Consider the following 17957-nt stretch of genomic DNA (forward strand, 5'->3'; position numbering starts at 1 on the left):
ATCCTGGCAGGCCTCACCCCAGGACGTTTTGTCAACCTTACTTCCTTCAAGTTGAGCTGCGGCCTGCAGCTTTCCAATGACTAAGACAATATCCTCAACTGTTTTGAAAATAGTTCTGGACTTAAATTAAAAAAAAGAAAAAAAAAAAAAACATATGTAATTTTTTCACATTCATAAATGACAGGTGTTGGGAAAAATAACTTTCCAAAGGCAGGAAAAGCAAAAACTGTAGTGAACAGAACATTAACACATTCAAATCTATGTGGAGTTTATTGATCCTGTGTTTGTTTACTATATTGCTCCTATAGTGCATTAACCAACACATTTTAAGATTACAGTAAAACGTCCCATGGAAGAGAGTCTTGTTTTCAGACAAGCTGTTTTCAAATAAACAGAACATTAGAAAAATGAAGTCATAACTTTGTACCCAAACAATAATTCTGAACGAATTGATGTGTACTAGTATTACTGTGTGAATATGAATTTTCCAATTTCAAGAAGGACGTTTTTGCTGTTTTGCCGACCAAATACGGCAAGACTTTAATCTACCAGTTAGCTCTGCTGGTAGCTAAGCGTATGGATACCCTCTGGATACGTCACCCCGTGTATTGTTGTGATTGGTCGTAGTGTTCAATTGCATGCAGTAAGATTTTCAAATGCATACTTGGTGCTGCCCCTCGAGTTGGGCCATTATCATTACTCATTGCCAGACCCTTAATCTTTCGGATTTGGGTCTGGATTTCCAGGCTACAGTTCATTCATCGTTGCATAGTGATGAAGTTAAATTGTGTTTTTGCTTTTTTGGAGTTACATTAACTTCTGTTTTTCAAGTTTTACTTAATCTTTCTCTGTTTTGTTTCTTGTTTCCTTCCTCCTTCACTTCTAATTGTTTTTTATTCAAGTATGTATATTTGTGCATACTTATTTATTGTTCTTATAATTTATCCGTGTTGATATTTATTAATGTTTTACAATGGGAGCAACTGTAATGTTACCCAAATCCCCCCCAGGGATCTCCGAAAGACAACTTTTTATTTTTTTTATTTCACTTTATTACAGAAATTTCTACAACAGGGTGCATTCATGAATTCCATCTGCAATGGTCAGTCCCTGGTGCATGTCCATCGTTTATAATTACAATATTATAGTCTGTATAAAGCAATGGTGTACCAGTTGGAACTCCTGAATGTTTATATATTATCATCTTAACTCTGCAATAATATGTCACACTATTGGTTTAAGTCTGGATTAGCTTCAGCTCTTTAGTTTGTTCCAGCAGGGTCCTCAAGTCCAACAGTGCATCCTGCAACACATCAATCAGTGCAAACTGCACCTCATTGGCCCCATGGTCTTTATAGGTCAAGCTGAGTTCAATGTTATCATTCTTGATTCCATAGACGAGTTCGTACCTTCCAGGTTCACTGGAAAAACATACCCGACATCCAGCCTTGTTGTGTACCTGGTGAAAAACGGACAAAAGTGAAATGGCAGCGGTTAGTTATTGTTGTAGCACTGAGTACTTTATACGTGTTTTCTGTGAATTGTAGTGGATCTTCTTTTGGGGTTAAGCAAGAACTTCCAGCAACATTTTCTGTGACATATTCCGTTTGTATGGTGAATGATACTGGCTACCGGTACTGGATACCGGTCCTTACCTGACTTGAATAGAGTTCCACCTTGTCCTTGTCTAAGGTTTTATAGAAGGAGCTGTCTGTGAAGATCTCAGGCATTGAGATTTTTTGCTCAACAGCCTGCATCTTCAGAGCCCAGAGGTGGCTGGATATGTCATGGCCATCCCTTGCCTGTTAGGATGGAGACAATACAATATGTTTACTAAGTCGAAGACGTGGTATTAAAAAGGAACCCTGTGGAGTTCTCTTCTACGTAATTCTGTTTTTTTGCACTAAAGCCCATCGTGTGGCCTTGAGGTATAACACGTGTTCGATGTATTTCCTTCCTTAAAAACAAAACCTGGCCTAAAACTAACCGGATTCATCCTCAAAAGTTTGGATCCTGCACTGTTTACAATCAGATCTTCTTCTTCCCTACCATTGCTGGTGCATTGCAGTAAAGTATATTGCAGTAAGCGCTTACACATTCTAACGATCACTAATAAGCTAGAGCACCATCCTCTTGTTTCCTATTGGATCAGTGTCTGCTGCTGCCGATCACTGGGTCGCTTTTAACGGACGTCACAGGAGAGTCGAAAAAAGGGCATTCACTATCTTAACTGGGATGTTTTGGGACCGATTGGAGGGGATTTTCTATGGAAAAAGTACACACAGCAATACACGCAAATTACGTTTAACCATGTATCCAGCTAATTCAAATAGCTCACGTTAACAGTTGACTTCATCTATTGAACATCCCACACACATTTTTCTGCTTTGACTTGGATACTATTGTTATTACGGTTGTTGTTAATATTGTTATTAGTTTGCAATCACTTTTATGCTGTCGTATTATTTTCTGTATCTTAAATGTTTTTGTATTTAAAATTGTTTGGTGGGAAAGTGTATAAGGACAACTGTTTATAACTAACCAACAACAGTTATTGCTAAAAGGCATCTTTACACTGAACATAAACTGAGTGGTGCTGTGAATGATACTCACCAAGTTAGTGTGCCATGTGTGTGCCTTTATAGCCTTCTCCAATAAAGCAATCTTCTCTGAGTTCTGCGCAAAACAGGAAGAAAACAGGAATGTTACAACTCATCACTTGTAGTTGGGTTAGTGTTTATTATTGTGATTTCTGTTCAGAAATAGTAAAATATAAAGCAAGCCAAGTCTCTCTGATATCAAGACGTTTGTCATTACATAGAGTTACATTATAAAAGAGTTGCATTACAACTTTCCCTCTCTTCACACCTGTTTGTTAGGGTCATCAAAGGCCTTGACAAAGGTAACTGAGGCAGGCAAGTTTATATTGGTAAAACTTAAACGGCCCACTCTGAAGTTACGCATGGAGACACATTCCAGCGCTGCAGGGATCTGCTGGTGTATTCTGACAAAAGAAAGGAGAAAACTGTGTTTCAACATACAGAGCGCTGAATCTTTTTGACCAGTCAAAAAAAAAAAAATTATACTGGAGCTCAGCAAACAGTCAGTATAATGTTTCACTAACTATCCAGTTTGATTTTGCTGAGGGCATTTGTTTATCCATTACTCCAGTTTCTGATGGGAAAATGTAATGTAATCATTCTGTTTCTTTAACAATGAAGCTTTTTTAAGCACAAAAACCTGAATGTGTGAATCAATTTCATTTCAGTTTGAAAAGATTCTCTGTTGCTGCCTGACTGTATGGTCAACAGTAGACAGTAGTTTAAAGCCTGTACAAAAAGACAGTCCATCTCCACATGACTTTTAGGCACCTCACCTGTAGTAGGCCAGCTGTATCGCCATCTGCACGAAAGCATCAGGGCTCAACTTGAAGGCCTTTATAAGATTTTTCCCAAAGTGTTTGAATACCGTAGTCCTCATACCCTGGCCTTGTGCCCATCTGTGGGGTTGGGAATGGGAGACATTTCTGGACAGTTAGACGTTTCTTGGGTAGTTTGACAGAGGTTTGCAGAAGTGTTTGACGGCACTGGAACATTTCATTGTCATTATAGGAACCACACTAAGCTAGTTTGAGCCCCATTTACCAGATCTATTTCACTTTGTTCATGTTTAACATGAACCCTCCATACACACTAAAGTTAGTCAGGGTGTTCCATAAGGCTCTGTGCTTGGACCTATTCTATTTACGTATGCTTCCTTTAGGTAAAATTATTAGGAAACACTCCATAATTAGAATTCTGCAACAGCTTCTTCTCACAAGCCATCAGACTCCTGAACTCCTAACCCCTTCACTGAATTCCCTGCAGTGAGCCACTGGACTGTGATACTACAATAACATAGTTTAACATGTGCAATAACTGTATTCATTGGCCGCCGTTTACTACATGAGAGTATCATAAAGTGTGCATGTTTGTAAAGGGGAGTGTTGTGGGTAGCCATAGAACCCATTTTCATTTAGAGATCTTGAGGTGAGAGTTTTTCCCTTTCCAAAATTGAGTCTAACTTTGGAGCATTATTTAGCATCCTTCCTGTCAGGTTTCCTTTGTAGTTGCCATAATTCACTGTAAACAACCATTGATCACTTTTATTTATATAGTCATGTAATGCACTGCATTAGCCATTTATATTTGAATGTGGCCGTGTAGAGGGCGGGACCTGAGATTGGTCCACTTTCAGGTGGACTGTAATTTATAAATGAAACATGCCTGCATGTCTGTATGCAGTTTTATAAGTCTGATTTTTTTTTTTTTTTTTTGGTGCAAGCAATTTTCTACTTTTGAGAGCATGTAGACTTTTAGTATGAATCCTAGGCACTGTGTAGTAAATGAGACCCAGGTCATTGGGTGTTTATGTAACTGTCACAACTAAAAGCTGTTCTCACGTGTGCAGGTGCCGCTTGGCCTCCTCAATGTCCTTCTTGAGTTCTGGTGTGATGTTGAAGTGTAGTCTCTGGGGTTCGGGAAGCGGCTCCAAGGGAGACTGCACCACCTGTGGCTTTCTCCTGTTTACACACAAATGATACATGGGAGGGAATTCAATGAAAAATCAAAGTCACATAGAAATACACAGAAACACTAACCAAGCACATCTGACCGCTAAAATACCAGGAGCAAACAAAAGATCTGAAATGATTGTGTCTTAATAAGCCAAAAAAAAAAGAAGAAAAAAAAACTGGATCTAAGATAATGCAGATCGATTTGGGACAAGGTTGAATTAAATGTCTGATTTGGAGTAAGTGGATAAAGTAAGGCTTAGAAGAAGAAGAAAGAATAAACCAAAGAACTAAACACGAGAGGAAAAGCCTTAATGCTTACTGGAATGGACAAAACAAACAGGCATAGAATAAAGGGGAAGACTCTGTTGACCCTGAATGCCTTATCTTACTTACTGCACTTATTGCATGAAAAGCGTTCTTTGGTTATGTATACAGTGGGGGTACTGGTACTGGTGCCTTTCATCTGCATGTAAGCAGTACAGTAAGTCTTCAGACTTTCCCTCAAGTTACCAGCTAACGCTAGCGCTAGCTGGCTAGCTTAGTTGGCAGAAAGACATTTTTAGGCGACCAAAATGTTCACTTCACTGTTAACTTTGATGAAGTTAAAACACAACGTGAGGGGGTCAAAGTTTACGACAATAACAGCGACAACACCCAAAAAACAAGTGCAGATCTATTTTAATGTCCACAGTGCCGTGAATACCCATTGCTAAGCCTCTGTCCTGATTGACACGTCGGCGTGTAGCCTGGGACCGTAACTTACTGAGTGAACATCATGCTGTATGGAAAAGACTTAATGTAGCGATTAAGACCCAAAACTCACAATGAAAATGTTTATTGAGGTAATAAATCAAGTGAAAAGTAAGTTAATTTTCTCGTAGATCTCACTTATCTACACTTTTTTTTTCCCCCTGCTGGAAATTACATACTTTGACCATTATTTTTTTACAGTCTATAGTTAGACCTCAAGAAGGGTGAGCAACACTGAATGTAAACAGAAACTTTGTTCACATCAAAACTCCACAGGGGCACTTTTGAATAGCTCGGTATTACAGACATGGTGTGTGATTGGACAAAGATCGTTTCACCGGTCAGTGCCACAGCAAGATGTTATGATTTTAAACTATGTGTACACTTGCCTAACTTTTTATCATGTCATTATTACAGCAAATCAAAACACCTACACTTCAAAAGCGAATATATTGTTGGTCTACTCACATTAGGGGTAACAAACGTGCGCACATGTCCACAACGACTACACCATCAGCGGTGGCATTCGAGGTGTTAGTACCACATAACCCGTCTTCTCCAAGAATTATCTGAAAAAATATATATATTTTTTTTTAAAAACACACAATTAGCATTACATCCCAACTTCTCATGAGTCTGTTCGTGTATGTGTGACTGTGTTGCTGAAGTTATTCTAACCAGTGAACGCTTAAGGGAGAGGTTTAGATTTGCTCAGCAGTTGATTGGTGCCTTTATTGTACTGATTATTATTGACTATGATTACTGGTTAGCCATGATGGATCGGCTGATACAGCAGTACAACCGTATCATTAATGCACTATAGACTGATGCATTTATACAGAGAAACGAGAGAGAGAAATGTATTCAACAATAAAAAGGTTTCTTCTGGCTGTTTGTTTTCAAATTTGTGATATCAGTCCAAGGTGCTCGTGCCAGAAAAAGAAAAAAAAAAAAAACCCTGTGTTTTGTGTATAATTTTCCTTTGTGTTATATCACCTGCAGCCCCTTGTCAAACCAGCGGTTTCCGCTGTTCCACTGACTGCCTCCTCCGTGCAGCATCGAGTCAGTGGCATTGTTGTCAAACGTCTCATCCGGCGGCATCGCTCCATCCAAACACACTGTGAAGATGCTGCTTTGGATAGCCAACACCGATTCTTTGTTGGTCTTATCTAATAATAATAATAATAATAATAATAATAATAATACAAATAATAACTTGTATGGCAGCTTTAAAACAGAGTTCCCAATGTGCTTTGACAGACAAAGCAGGATATCCAGGGGTCAATATAAGAGCTAAACAGTGGGGCCAAACGTTAGCAGGACAAAAACAAGAGGACAAAAGAGCAGTAGGGAGAAGACAAAACAGCAAATAAAAAAAAATAAAAAAAAACAGCAAATAAAAAAGGGTAAAAGCATTTTGACGTGTCACTGCCTTTTTATGTGTATTCAAAGAACATATTAAGGCTCAAAAACTTAAACACTAAAAAAGTAACAAAACTGTCAAACCGTGAACTTAATAGAATAATGTATTTTTTGTTTTTTTGTATGATAGGTTATTCATCCCCATTTTATATACTGTATATTAGTACTCCCCCAAAATTACTTACATAAGGACCCCAAAGCACTCGATATGCAACTCTATATGCAAACTGTATCCTACTACTGACATACTGTGTACTAGAGGAAAACATTTTCCTGCTACATTAACCTGACAGAAAATGTCGCAGATTCAAAATTTGGTCGCAAAATATAACAATTAAAATATAGAGTAATCACAAACATTTCCCTCCAGTAGGCATGGACGGCATACGCCACCCAATCCGGTACGTTATGAGAGCCATTCAGCAAAAATCTGCCTATATCAACCACAATAATCGGACCGAGTATAGAGACGGACTCGCATTGGACTCAGAAAGACGGAGTTAGCCGGCTCAAAAATGTGAGTGTGTTGCTGGGGGCGGAAGAAAAGGTGGAAGGCAATGAAAATAAATAGTTTCAGAGTAACCCTAACACTAACTACATTTTAGGGATTTTAGTGCCGTCTTTCGTCAACAATACATATTGACATTGCCACAGTCAGCGTCATTATTATCGTTAATGAATTTGACACTTAAAGTTAGTTAAAGTTAAAGTTATTAGTCTTACAAGTCAGCAGCACACTTAAACAACCGGACCCAGGTCGAGTCTTAGTGAGACAGAGGGCTCTCTTTGCCCGTCAGCTCCGATGTGATGATGTCATTTTCTGCTGTGTGCTTGGTAGTGGTGAATTTGCAGCTCACGGCAACTTAATACAACATAGCGTCTGGCTTTTGTTTTGTTCTGCATAGAGGGAGAAATAACACTATTTCAACAAAAATAAATATAATGAATGTGAATTATGTGAATTATTCCTTTTGGTTTTTGATTTACTATCAAGGGACAACTCTAAAAAAATTGGTTTATAGACCAGACATATTGCTGGAACGGACCAAAAAAAAAAAAGAAGGAACACTGGCTGCCCTTAAGCAAGGCACCAAACCCCCAACCGTGCATGGGCAACCCTCTCGTTTTGACATCTCGCCAGTAATGCATGAGTATACTGCAGGTCCTGTTTGCATGTGTGTGTATTTCAGGCCTGTGTGTATGATGCTTAGTATAGTAAAAAAAAAAAAAAATGTTTTGGTATTTACACGGTTTACAGTTCCTGCCACAAGATCACCTTTCTTACTGTAGACAATAAGTTGATTTCACAGGTTCTCATAAATGAGTGCAGAGTTGTTCTCACCCTTGATGAGGTCGGTGTAGGTTTTGCTCCAGGTGGCACGATGCTGGGTGGCGAGGATGCCGACAGGCTCCACGTTGTTCTGTAGTGAGGAGTTGCAGATCCTCTCCAGCTGAACACAGAGCTGATCAACTGTCAGTGGAGTCCCATCACTGTTGTACACGTCCAGCACAAAGAACTTAATCCAAAAGGGAGGAAACACATGAAAGCAAGACTGGATTACCAACTGAGCAAAAGCTCAGGTGACCCCCAGGGCCTCAGGGTGTCTGTGTGGAAATTACTTTGTGGTAATTTGATTTACAATCATTCTGAACAGCATCACGTTTTTACTTGGCAATTTATTCCTGAAACTGGGTTGTTGAAGGATTGCAAGTGTAGACATTTGCATAAAAAACCTGAAGAGGAAAACTATTCCTGTTGCAGAAACACGGTGGTCTGAAAGGAAAAGAGTTTAGCTGTTGCATGCAAGCCAGGGAAATAGATCAGATATCCTGGGGTCTTGTTCATGAGTGAGGCTAAGAGCATGAGGTTCACAGCTGGACTGGTGCACTGTTGGCAGTGATGCGGATGACTTAACGGACTGTCAGGGTAAAGAGGAGGTAAGCCTAAAGGTGAAGTAGCCTACTTGACTTAGTGGTGGATGTATGTTCCAACTCTCATCTATGGTCAGCAAGGTATGGTTGTGGGTAATAACAAAACTAATGGCATCTAATGACTTTCTTTGCAGAGTGTCTTGACTCAGCCTCAAACCTTTTTCACATCAAGGTCTGACCAGGGATATCTGACCCATGTTTCACCCTATTTTTCTCAATTCAAACCCAGCCAGTCAACACGGGTTGACCCCTGGTCATAATAATTCAGATATAGTCTCGCATTGCCAGACCTTCCCCCATAGCGCTGGAGAGGAGTGTCTGGCTAGTCCACACAGCATTCTGGGATGGAAGAAAAATGAGCTCTGGTTTATTGGCATTTCTTCAGACCAATCACAATCGTCTTGGGCAGCGCTAAGCACCAGGCGCAGCTCCGCTGTCACTGCAAAATAGCCTCGGGAAGGAACTTGTTTTTGTGGAGCATGTGTACGTTGAAAAGTTGTTTTAGTCGTGCAGCAGAAAACTCAAGATTGGAAAGATAGTCTAGCTAGCTGTGTGGATTTACCCTGCAGAGATCTGAGGAGCAGTTAACCACAGTCCTCATAAATCGACCAGAGTTTAGGATTCCAACACAAGGAAAGTGGAAGTTAACAGACATCCAGCTGAAATAAAGGACATCCAGCAGAATTTCTGGCGGCAACAGAGCAATCCCGGAAGTGGAACGTCCTGCATATAGACTAATTTAGACAACCCGGGAGCAATGCTTACCAATTATCTCACATGCTGGAAATTGCTGGTGTGTTTACAGGTCATATTCTGTTAATATCATGTCAAATCCAACCACTGACAGTTAAATTAAGTGTTAAAGCATTAAGCTAAACAGTTTCTTTAAGTTTGATAATTAGTCTTGCTTAATGTCAATATGTCATAACGCAAAAAGCTCAACAATGCTAACTTTGCATTCAGCCCTTAAACTGTAGGATGTTACACCACCTTTTACAATTGTAATACTACTTTACTGTTTTACTTTAATTTCTAGTATTTAATACAGATTTGTATTTTTATGTACTCACCTTTAATGATTTCACATAAATAAAAAGCATTTCCCAGATTAACACATAACTGAAATAATGCAAGGGATTCTTTTAAAAAGAAAAAAACAAAACTGACAACAATTTTGGACAGTTGACAATCAGTAAACAAAAATTGACTTTGTTGAACAACAAGACAAGCAAGTTATCCAGCCATGTCATTGTGCCCAAATTAATATCAAGACTTTCACAAACAAATGATACGCCATGTGTACTTTCGGCCGCAGCCTGAAATAGCGAGTGGAACAGCGAACAAGATGTGAGATGAGTGTAACTTAATATGCGCAGCTTGGGTGTTAGCGAAAACCTCTGGTGTTCAGAGGACGAGGCACTGAAGGAAATAACTACGGGTGGGATGAGACACCCAGCTCACGAGACAAGAAGAGACACGAGATTGGGTTCACAAGATCGAGACGAGATTTTAACACTATTTTACAGAAAACTTCAATGAAGAAATAAGAAAAAAAATAGTGCTTTATTCAGTTGAAAGCGACAAAATGAAAGACGAGCACTGAGAAGTTTTGCCACAAGCTCAAGTGACTGGCTTATCTCCTGGATAACTAACAGTTACTCCATTACTTATTTCATATGTATGGTGCAGAGCTAGTCTATCTACTCAGAGAACCAAGGTTACAACGTAACCAAGCGTTTTCTGGCATTAGTTGAGACCAAATGTTTTGTACTTTAATTTGTCATTGTACAGTAGACAGAGAGAAATAAAGCTTATTTTACTATTGTTTCACATTGATGACGTTCTGAAGCACAAATAAATTACCATCCAACACTCAACAGCTCAACAGATGATTTTTGTGAAGTCAGATGCTCTTTTCTCCTCCTCTGCATTTTATTCATTGCAGCAGTAAACAAGGAAGTAGGCTACTCTAGTATCAATTCATGACCATTATAGGACAAACTGAGAACATTTCTTTTTGTTTAATATGTTTAAAAGTAAAGTTAGCTTTTGCTGTTCGCTTCCTGACTCATTTTAACAGCGAAAGAGAGTGGTCTGCGCGAGACAGCGCCATAGTCAACTGCACGCTGCGGCCGTGTGTGTCTCTTCAAAGAGAAGGGGAGCGAGAGAGAGGGGGGGAAAGGAAGAGAGAGAGCGGCGGTACTCGTAACATTCCAACGCTGGGTTTTACAGGCAGCTATTTTCTTCTTCCGTCGCTCTGCAAAAGTTAACTCATAATTAACTCATAGTCCACTTTGGAGAACGGGCGGGGGGGGGGGTCTTCTATGCTAATTTCGAGGCTGCTGCTCTGCACTTGTGCACTGATATCGCGAGACACTTTTTACCTCAACGATAAATTTCGTTACGTTTTATTTGCGGGACGAGATCTCGTCACACCTCTAGAAATAACAGATTCACAATTTTTGGGGGGTTTAAATGTAGCTCATCAATTTAGAATGCTAAACAGAACTCGTAAGTTGGTGTCCTATATCACTTTTTTTTAATAGAAACCCTACAGCCAGTCAGAATTGAGTATTCACCCAGACCATGGTATAATGACGTGATGTTTCTCACCTGAGAGTTGTGTACAACAGTGATGTGTTTCTCTGCGTAGAACTCCACTGAATCTTTCTCCAGACCAGGGACAATGCAGGATGACAGAATCTGCTCGTACTGCTTCATACACAGCGGCTGCCCTCTTATGTAGTCAGCTGGTAGTGTACCACTGCAAACATACAAACATGACACACTAACTCAGCCATTCAGTGTCACATACACATAGTGTCACATAGAGGTGGTGATGGCGCAGTGGATATGACACATGCCTTTGGTGTGGGAGACCAGGGAAACTGATCTAACCACAGATGATAAGTTGAAGTTGAAATCCAAACACCCTTTAATGCCATTCGTATCATATTTGATACTAGACGTTCAGTGACCTCTATGTCATCCACATGACATACTTTCCTGAAAAACCTGTCGTATGAAAATGATAAATGATGTTTTCTGCCCCCTGGCGGATTATCCATGCACTGCAGGCAGTATTGGTAAAATGCAGGCTTTAAATAGAAAATCAGAAATGGTTGCCCTGATTCACTGACCTGCACATGTTTTGCATGCAAATCTTTGATAATTTAAATAGAAATTACAGTAAGAATGACAGTTATATTGTTACAAATACTTCAATATTTACTTGATTAAAGCAACTTATAATTAATTTATATTTTGTAGCTTACTCCATAGTAGAATTGTGTTGAGAATGTATGTATCAAATGTGATACTGCATGTATTTAGACCTGTAGGACTGGCGGTGATCTCTGCTGTTTGTATTTATTTTCATATTCATATTTTAGGCTAGCGTGAATTTAGTGGAATCACATTAAACTAGAAGATTTAAGGAATCCAGTGGAACCAAGCTTGGAAGGGGGAAAAGTAATGCTCCAAAGTTTGTCTACATTTTGGCGACAGAACAACTGGGATATCCATTGCCAGATATTTAAATGAAAATGGGTTCTATGGGTACCCACAAGTCTCCTCTACAGTACAGTACTACAGTCTCCTCTCTTTACAGACATGCACACTTCATGCTAATGCACATTTTTCTCATACAGTACAAATGTGTTGTTTCCATCTATTCTAAAATGGTTTGTTTGAATATTTCAGCATACTGCGGTCCGTAAACAGTCTTGGAGTTGCATAAATCACATCTGACTGGAAAGCTGAGACTCTTGTGCATTCTATGAGCCCAATCGTATTCATGTGTGATGATGCTAGTCCCCAAAACAGCCATTTCATTGTAGTAAGACCATTCTTTCTTTCATTCAGAAAGTACAGTGTTCAAGATGCCATTAGAATGATTAAGGATGGCAATTCAAGTGAAATGGAGCAGTTAGGGGAAGATAAGGATGATAATTCTATAAAAAAAGTTTTTTTTTATTGTTTCTAAAAACAATGACATGGTTTGTGATCAAATAATTCGGATAAATGCCTGACGTATCAAATATGATAGAAAAATATATCATGTATTCAAAATATTACATTTTGTCAAAAGGTCCGAAAAAACTATAATTTAAAAAATTGGAATTTTCTGGGTAGTATTTCATTGATGGTTCAGGCTTTAGAGGGAAAAAACAGCATTCAAATTCTTCATAGAACTGAGTACATATCTCTGGCTTAAGACAACATCATTTTAAAAAGCATATCACTGCTTTCAGGCAGCGGTTGAAACCTCTGACCGTTCTTAATGTTAATATGTAATTTAACTGCTTCTTCTGCCAAAAACAACATCAGCTTTAGTAAATATTACGGTTCACTTTTGGGCTGCACAATTCAAATCATTAACTATAACATTGTGTGAAACAAATCTTGACGGAAAATAATTAAACCGTGAGGATGACAAAGATCTTGCATGTCTAAATGAAAAATTAGAACATTTTAAGCATACTACTCACTTTTCAATCATTGTCTTAAATTCCAACACAGCTGTAATGAGTTGAGCAGCACACCTGAACAAAAAAAACATGGTTATTCATTTTAATGTTCAAAAACAAACTAACAATTTGAGAATGAGAATGATTTCATAAAGGAATGGTCCATGTTACGTTACATGTAGAGGCTGAGATATCCCGACTTTTATCCTTTTACCCTCGTATACCTCGATCTCTTAAAACCCAAAATTTGAAGTCTCGACAATCCAAGATGACCCTGATGTAGTTTCTCGGCTTTTGAAAAGTTACATCCAGATCCACAGAGGACATTATACAACAGGGGGACTCCTCTTGACAACTGATTTGGGGTAACTGTCTTGTAATAATTTGTCATTATTGATTTGTCTGAAGTTGTTGAAGAGTTGATGTTGCGACTGTTTTACAGTATGTTGATCACGAGAAAGCTTTTGATGGAGTTGATCAGTTATTTATTTAGGACACTTGAGGCTTTTGGTTATAATTATTATAATTTGTTATTTTGTAAGAAGTTTAGTGTAATAAAAATGTTTATACATTTGGAGAGTTTATACTTTGTCAATTGTTAATTGTTTAGTAAACCATCTATAAACATTGCTTGGCTGTTATAAAGTCGCATCTAATGCTAAAAATGATTAGTTAATAATAAATAAGTGGTTTATAAAGCATCATGTAACATTCATTTGGCCCCATTCAATCTTTTTTGTCATCTATAAAAAGAGGTACTTTTTTGTAAACTGATATCTGTCTAAATCATGTTAATAGATGCTTTAGAAAATATTTGTTAACCATTGACAAGGTATTATAGTCATCAGATGCAACTTAACAATAGCCAACTGTATAATTTATATTAACAGTTTACAAATTATTTCTTAAAAGGTTTACAAAACATTTGGCAATCATTAACAAATGCTTAATATATAAAATGATATGAATGTGTGCAACAATAAACTGTTAAAACATAACAACATTATAGCATTACTAATAATTAGTAAACATGAATAATTATCATTTAATTGTTAACAGTAAAATAACTATGAACTCAAGTTTAATTAAATATCAATTTACCGTTAATTAGTGACTGTTATATATTATAAATTGTCACCGACATTTCTTCTGCTATTTTGTTAAAGGTGGATGGTGAACAGAGAGGCATCTGACAGGGTTGTCCCTCATCTAGGATGCTATACTCTCTGTGAAGTCAACCTCTCGAGTCAACTCAGACAGGGTCAAAGGGTTAACCTTCTCAGAAAACTACCAGCTGGACTGCAGTGGAGCAAACAGGAGATGAAGTGCTTAGGTATTTTTTCCTGAATAAAAACTGGATAGGGGTAATAGAAATAGTTAGTGCCCATCTACATGGGCTAGATGGTTCAGCCTCAGTTGTCCTACATGGGGAGGGTTCTTTAACCCTAGTCTCGCATTGCCAGACCTTCCTCAACAGAGCTGCGGAGGAGGGTCTGGCTGCTGTGTGTGTGTGTGTGTGTGTGTGTGTGTGTGTGTGTGTGTGTGTGTGTGTGTGTGTGTGTGTGTGTGTGTGTTTACCTTATTTGTCCCTTTTTATCTCTGAAATCCATTCGTGGAAAAATCACCCCAGACCAAGCCAAGAGGGCCAAACGTTTGCTGAGATGATCAGTGATCACATAATGGTCTGTTAACTACAAATGGTAACAAAGTATAAGGGACACAAAGATACAAACAGACAGATGTTTTTCATTCCCTAAAGGGTTGCACACAGTGTACGAAACCAGTACTGAACGTGCACTTTGACAAGAAGTCTGGGTACAAAAGTCATGGTCTGAATTTAAATTTAAAGTGACAATCCTTTAGCTTTATTTCTGGTTATGAATTTGGTGACACCTGCAGTTACTGGTGGTAACATTTTATTGATACAAGTCCCAGAATTTGAAAATGCACTTGTATGATCGACAAACACGTGTTAATATGGATCCCACGCAACTTCTAGACCCGCCCTACGAAGCAGCCCGATTGGTTAGGATTAGGCATTGACCCCGAGTAGTTAAGGTTAGGATAGCCAATTGGTCAGGGGATAGGACTTGAACAAATCGGGTTCTGTTACCTTGCGTAAGCATGGACACCTGGCCAATAGTAGCGTGTGAATGCTATTGAATTCAATGAATATGGTCCTCCTTTCCTCCAACTATGATTGAGACTGATATGACATTAGTTCTACGTTCAACATTGATAACTGATCAACAGGCAGATGTCTTCTAGGATAAATTCAGTTACCGTAGTTATTTTTGCTTTGTTCACATGTAAATGTCTATGTCTTCATATTTTGTCTTTCAATGTAAAGCACTTTGAGCTTAAGTGTAATGAAATCTGCTATGTAAATAAAATTGCCATTGCAAAACCAATTGACATTTCACTTTATTACAACTACAGTGTCAAATAGTTATCTAGTCAGCTCTGTGATGAAAACAATACGTTTTACATTGAATGTAAAATCATCCTAAATACTTCTTAGTACTGTCACTGTGGCTTTAGGTTTGAGATTATTGAGTGTGATGACATATTGAAGAAAGACAGATCGAGGACTATTATTGATCATATGTGATTTTTTTTGTAGCCGGCCAAAGGAACAGGAGGCAGCTTGTTTTCATTCAATTTGATGATGATTGCATTGTAAAACAACTACTGGCTGTAACTGCAGCGTTCTGTCTTGTGTTTAGACATTCATATACTTAAATATCACATTGGTTTTAGTGAAACATCAGCTGTATCTACATCATGTTTGTCTGCAACTCTGAGCAGGTGCAGCTGCCACTTTGACCACACCCTTTCTCTCCTGTCCATCTCTCTCTTTCTGGCTCAATCCTCTGTTTTATTTAGCACTAGATTGCAATAGACCCAATTTTTCTAAGAAAGGAGTGGTTTAAATGTGGTCAAGGTATACGTTGTGAAGTAAGAATTATTTAGTCAAGATAATCATGATTTAACTTCTAAACTTGGAGATCTTATAGAAATCCCACCCCACACTGTGTCTGTGAGCTGTCGTCACTGGCAGAAAGTGTTTGAATGGCAGTTCCAGGAGATGAGTGCACTCTGAGCTACTCATTCAGTAAACCAGGAACCAAATAACTGCAGAATGTGTGAGCAGGTCACCCCCATTGTGTCAGTGAAAGTGTCTAAAGCTGTTGGTGTGGTTGTTGAGCTCACCCAGTTCTCAGTGTTGTCTGCTTTCCTCTCCAGGCCTCTCTGCAGTCTTTCTCCAACACCTCCTGCTTTCTGAAACTCTTCCACCAGCTCTTTTGTGCGCTGTAGCTCTTTCACCTCCACCATGGGCTCCACGTAGCTCAGGTAGAGCTCACAGGTCTGCTGCAAAGTGGGGACAGGCAGCTTGGGCAGTTCTTTCTGCTGGCTCAGGTTTCTTCCAGCAACCAGAGTCGATGATACAGGTTTCACCAATTGCCAGGGCTTCACCATCCCCGCCTTCACCTGAAAGACACAATGCATTTTAAATACATGTATGTTTTAACTTATGACAACGTCAATTTCGTCCCTAAAAGTGACGTTTCTGCCACTGACAGTCTCAAAATTGTTGTTTCAAAGTGTTTGACAACATTATGGAAAGGATCCCTACAGAGACATTTTGGTTAAAGAGTAAGATCCTTTTTGTTTAACCAGAAACAGCTCTGAAATCTAAATCGCCAAACAGATCACACTCAATTTAGCAATCCGGGGATGTTTTTACATTACAAATGTTTTTATTTATTTAATATAATTTATTAAAATGTATTACACATGACAATTTTCTATTTACTCTTTAACAAAAAGGTCTATCTCTGTAGGGATCCTTTCCAGAATATTGTCAGATACTTAATAATAATAATAATAATAATAATAATAATAATAATAATAATAATAATAATCTGAGCCTGTCTGTGGCAAGAAAAACAAGCACTTTTAGTGGACAAAATTTAAGGTACTGCAGCGATCTTGCTCAACACTGGACCGATTTCAGAAATGGTTTTTCCCCCCCCATCAGTCACTTAGACACAAAAACATGGGCATTGCACAAACTTGTTTAGCTTGAATGTAACACACATTCATTTAAATTAAATGTAGAGGTTACGCACTCATCTTTAACATAACAGTTAAAGGGGCATAGACCCAGTGCAATAATTAAAATCAAAATATAAAAAAAAAATTTGCCAGAATTTAAGACATACGAATACAGGGTAACAAAGTTTTATGCATGGATAAACAAATGTACCCACGTGATTTTGTCTAGCTAGTGTAATTTCAAGTAGCTACATTATGAACATTGTAAACAGGTAGAATTTAATAAGGTGTTGTTACTTACCAGAGCTCTGCTGCAAATTCTCAACATTGTGCTTTCAGAGAAATCCCCACAGACTGAAGTCAGACACTATTTACCGGTGTAAATGTGTTTAAGGGATACAGGTGGATAATGTCTTTAAAAGAAAAGCTTCTGCTATATGAGAGGAGTTGGTAACAACGGCTCTGCTGCCAGGTCAGTGATCTGACATCAACCGAATATAAAGGTGGGTTAAAGCCAGTGGACTCAGGAAGATGTCAATCAATCAGTCTAACCACACCCACACAGTCCTGAAAGAAAAGGTCCAATCAGCCACATTAACTATGAACACCTGTGTGGGTGTTCAGGGCCTTTAAATGTTTGTTTGTACCGGATTGTAATGATGTCACAAACTGTTACATTGAGTAAATTTGTCTATCGACACGTCTCAGCTTGCAATGTTTTTCTAACAGAGATGAGAGGTGAGCAAACACTCACACCCTACTCTATGCCC

At 38.6% G+C, this 17957-nt stretch overlaps 1 protein-coding gene across 1 annotated transcript; it reads right to left on the reverse strand.

Moving 5' to 3' along the window:
* Positions 1–1123: 1123 nt before the first annotated feature.
* Positions 1124–17648, reverse strand: LOC116057810 (carnitine O-acetyltransferase-like). The gene is made up of 14 exons (XM_031310415.2): positions 17489–17648; positions 16342–16620; positions 14707–14819; positions 13150–13203; positions 11273–11423; positions 8070–8244; positions 6302–6474; positions 5774–5874; positions 4442–4561; positions 3377–3499; positions 2869–3004; positions 2614–2676; positions 1656–1802; positions 1124–1459 (listed from the first exon to the last, which is right to left on the reverse strand). Exons 1-14 carry the CDS (start codon positions 17513–17515, stop codon positions 1238–1240), a joined length of 1884 nt encoding a protein of 627 aa, XP_031166275.1. The 5' UTR covers positions 17516–17648; the 3' UTR covers positions 1124–1237.
* Positions 17649–17957: the final 309 nt, after the last annotated feature.

The sequence above is a fragment of the Sander lucioperca genome, chromosome 24 (assembly GCF_008315115.2).
Source record: "Sander lucioperca isolate FBNREF2018 chromosome 24, SLUC_FBN_1.2, whole genome shotgun sequence".
Classification (NCBI taxonomy): domain Eukaryota; kingdom Metazoa; phylum Chordata; class Actinopteri; order Perciformes; family Percidae; genus Sander; species Sander lucioperca.

Bases quoted from the DNA above. Each gene is read 5' to 3' on its own strand.
- LOC116057810 (XM_031310415.2), bottom strand. From the start codon at position 17,515: ATGTTGAGAATTTGCAGCAGAGCTCTG. The intron at 16,621-17,488 runs GTAAGTAACAAC...TGTGTCTTTCAG, and splicing joins GAATTTGCAGCAGAGCTCTG to GTGAAGGCGGGGATGGTGAA. The intron at 4,562-5,773 runs GTGAGTAGACCA...GTGTGTAAACAG, and splicing joins GCACGTTTGTTACCCCTAAT to GAGAAAGCCACAGGTGGTGC.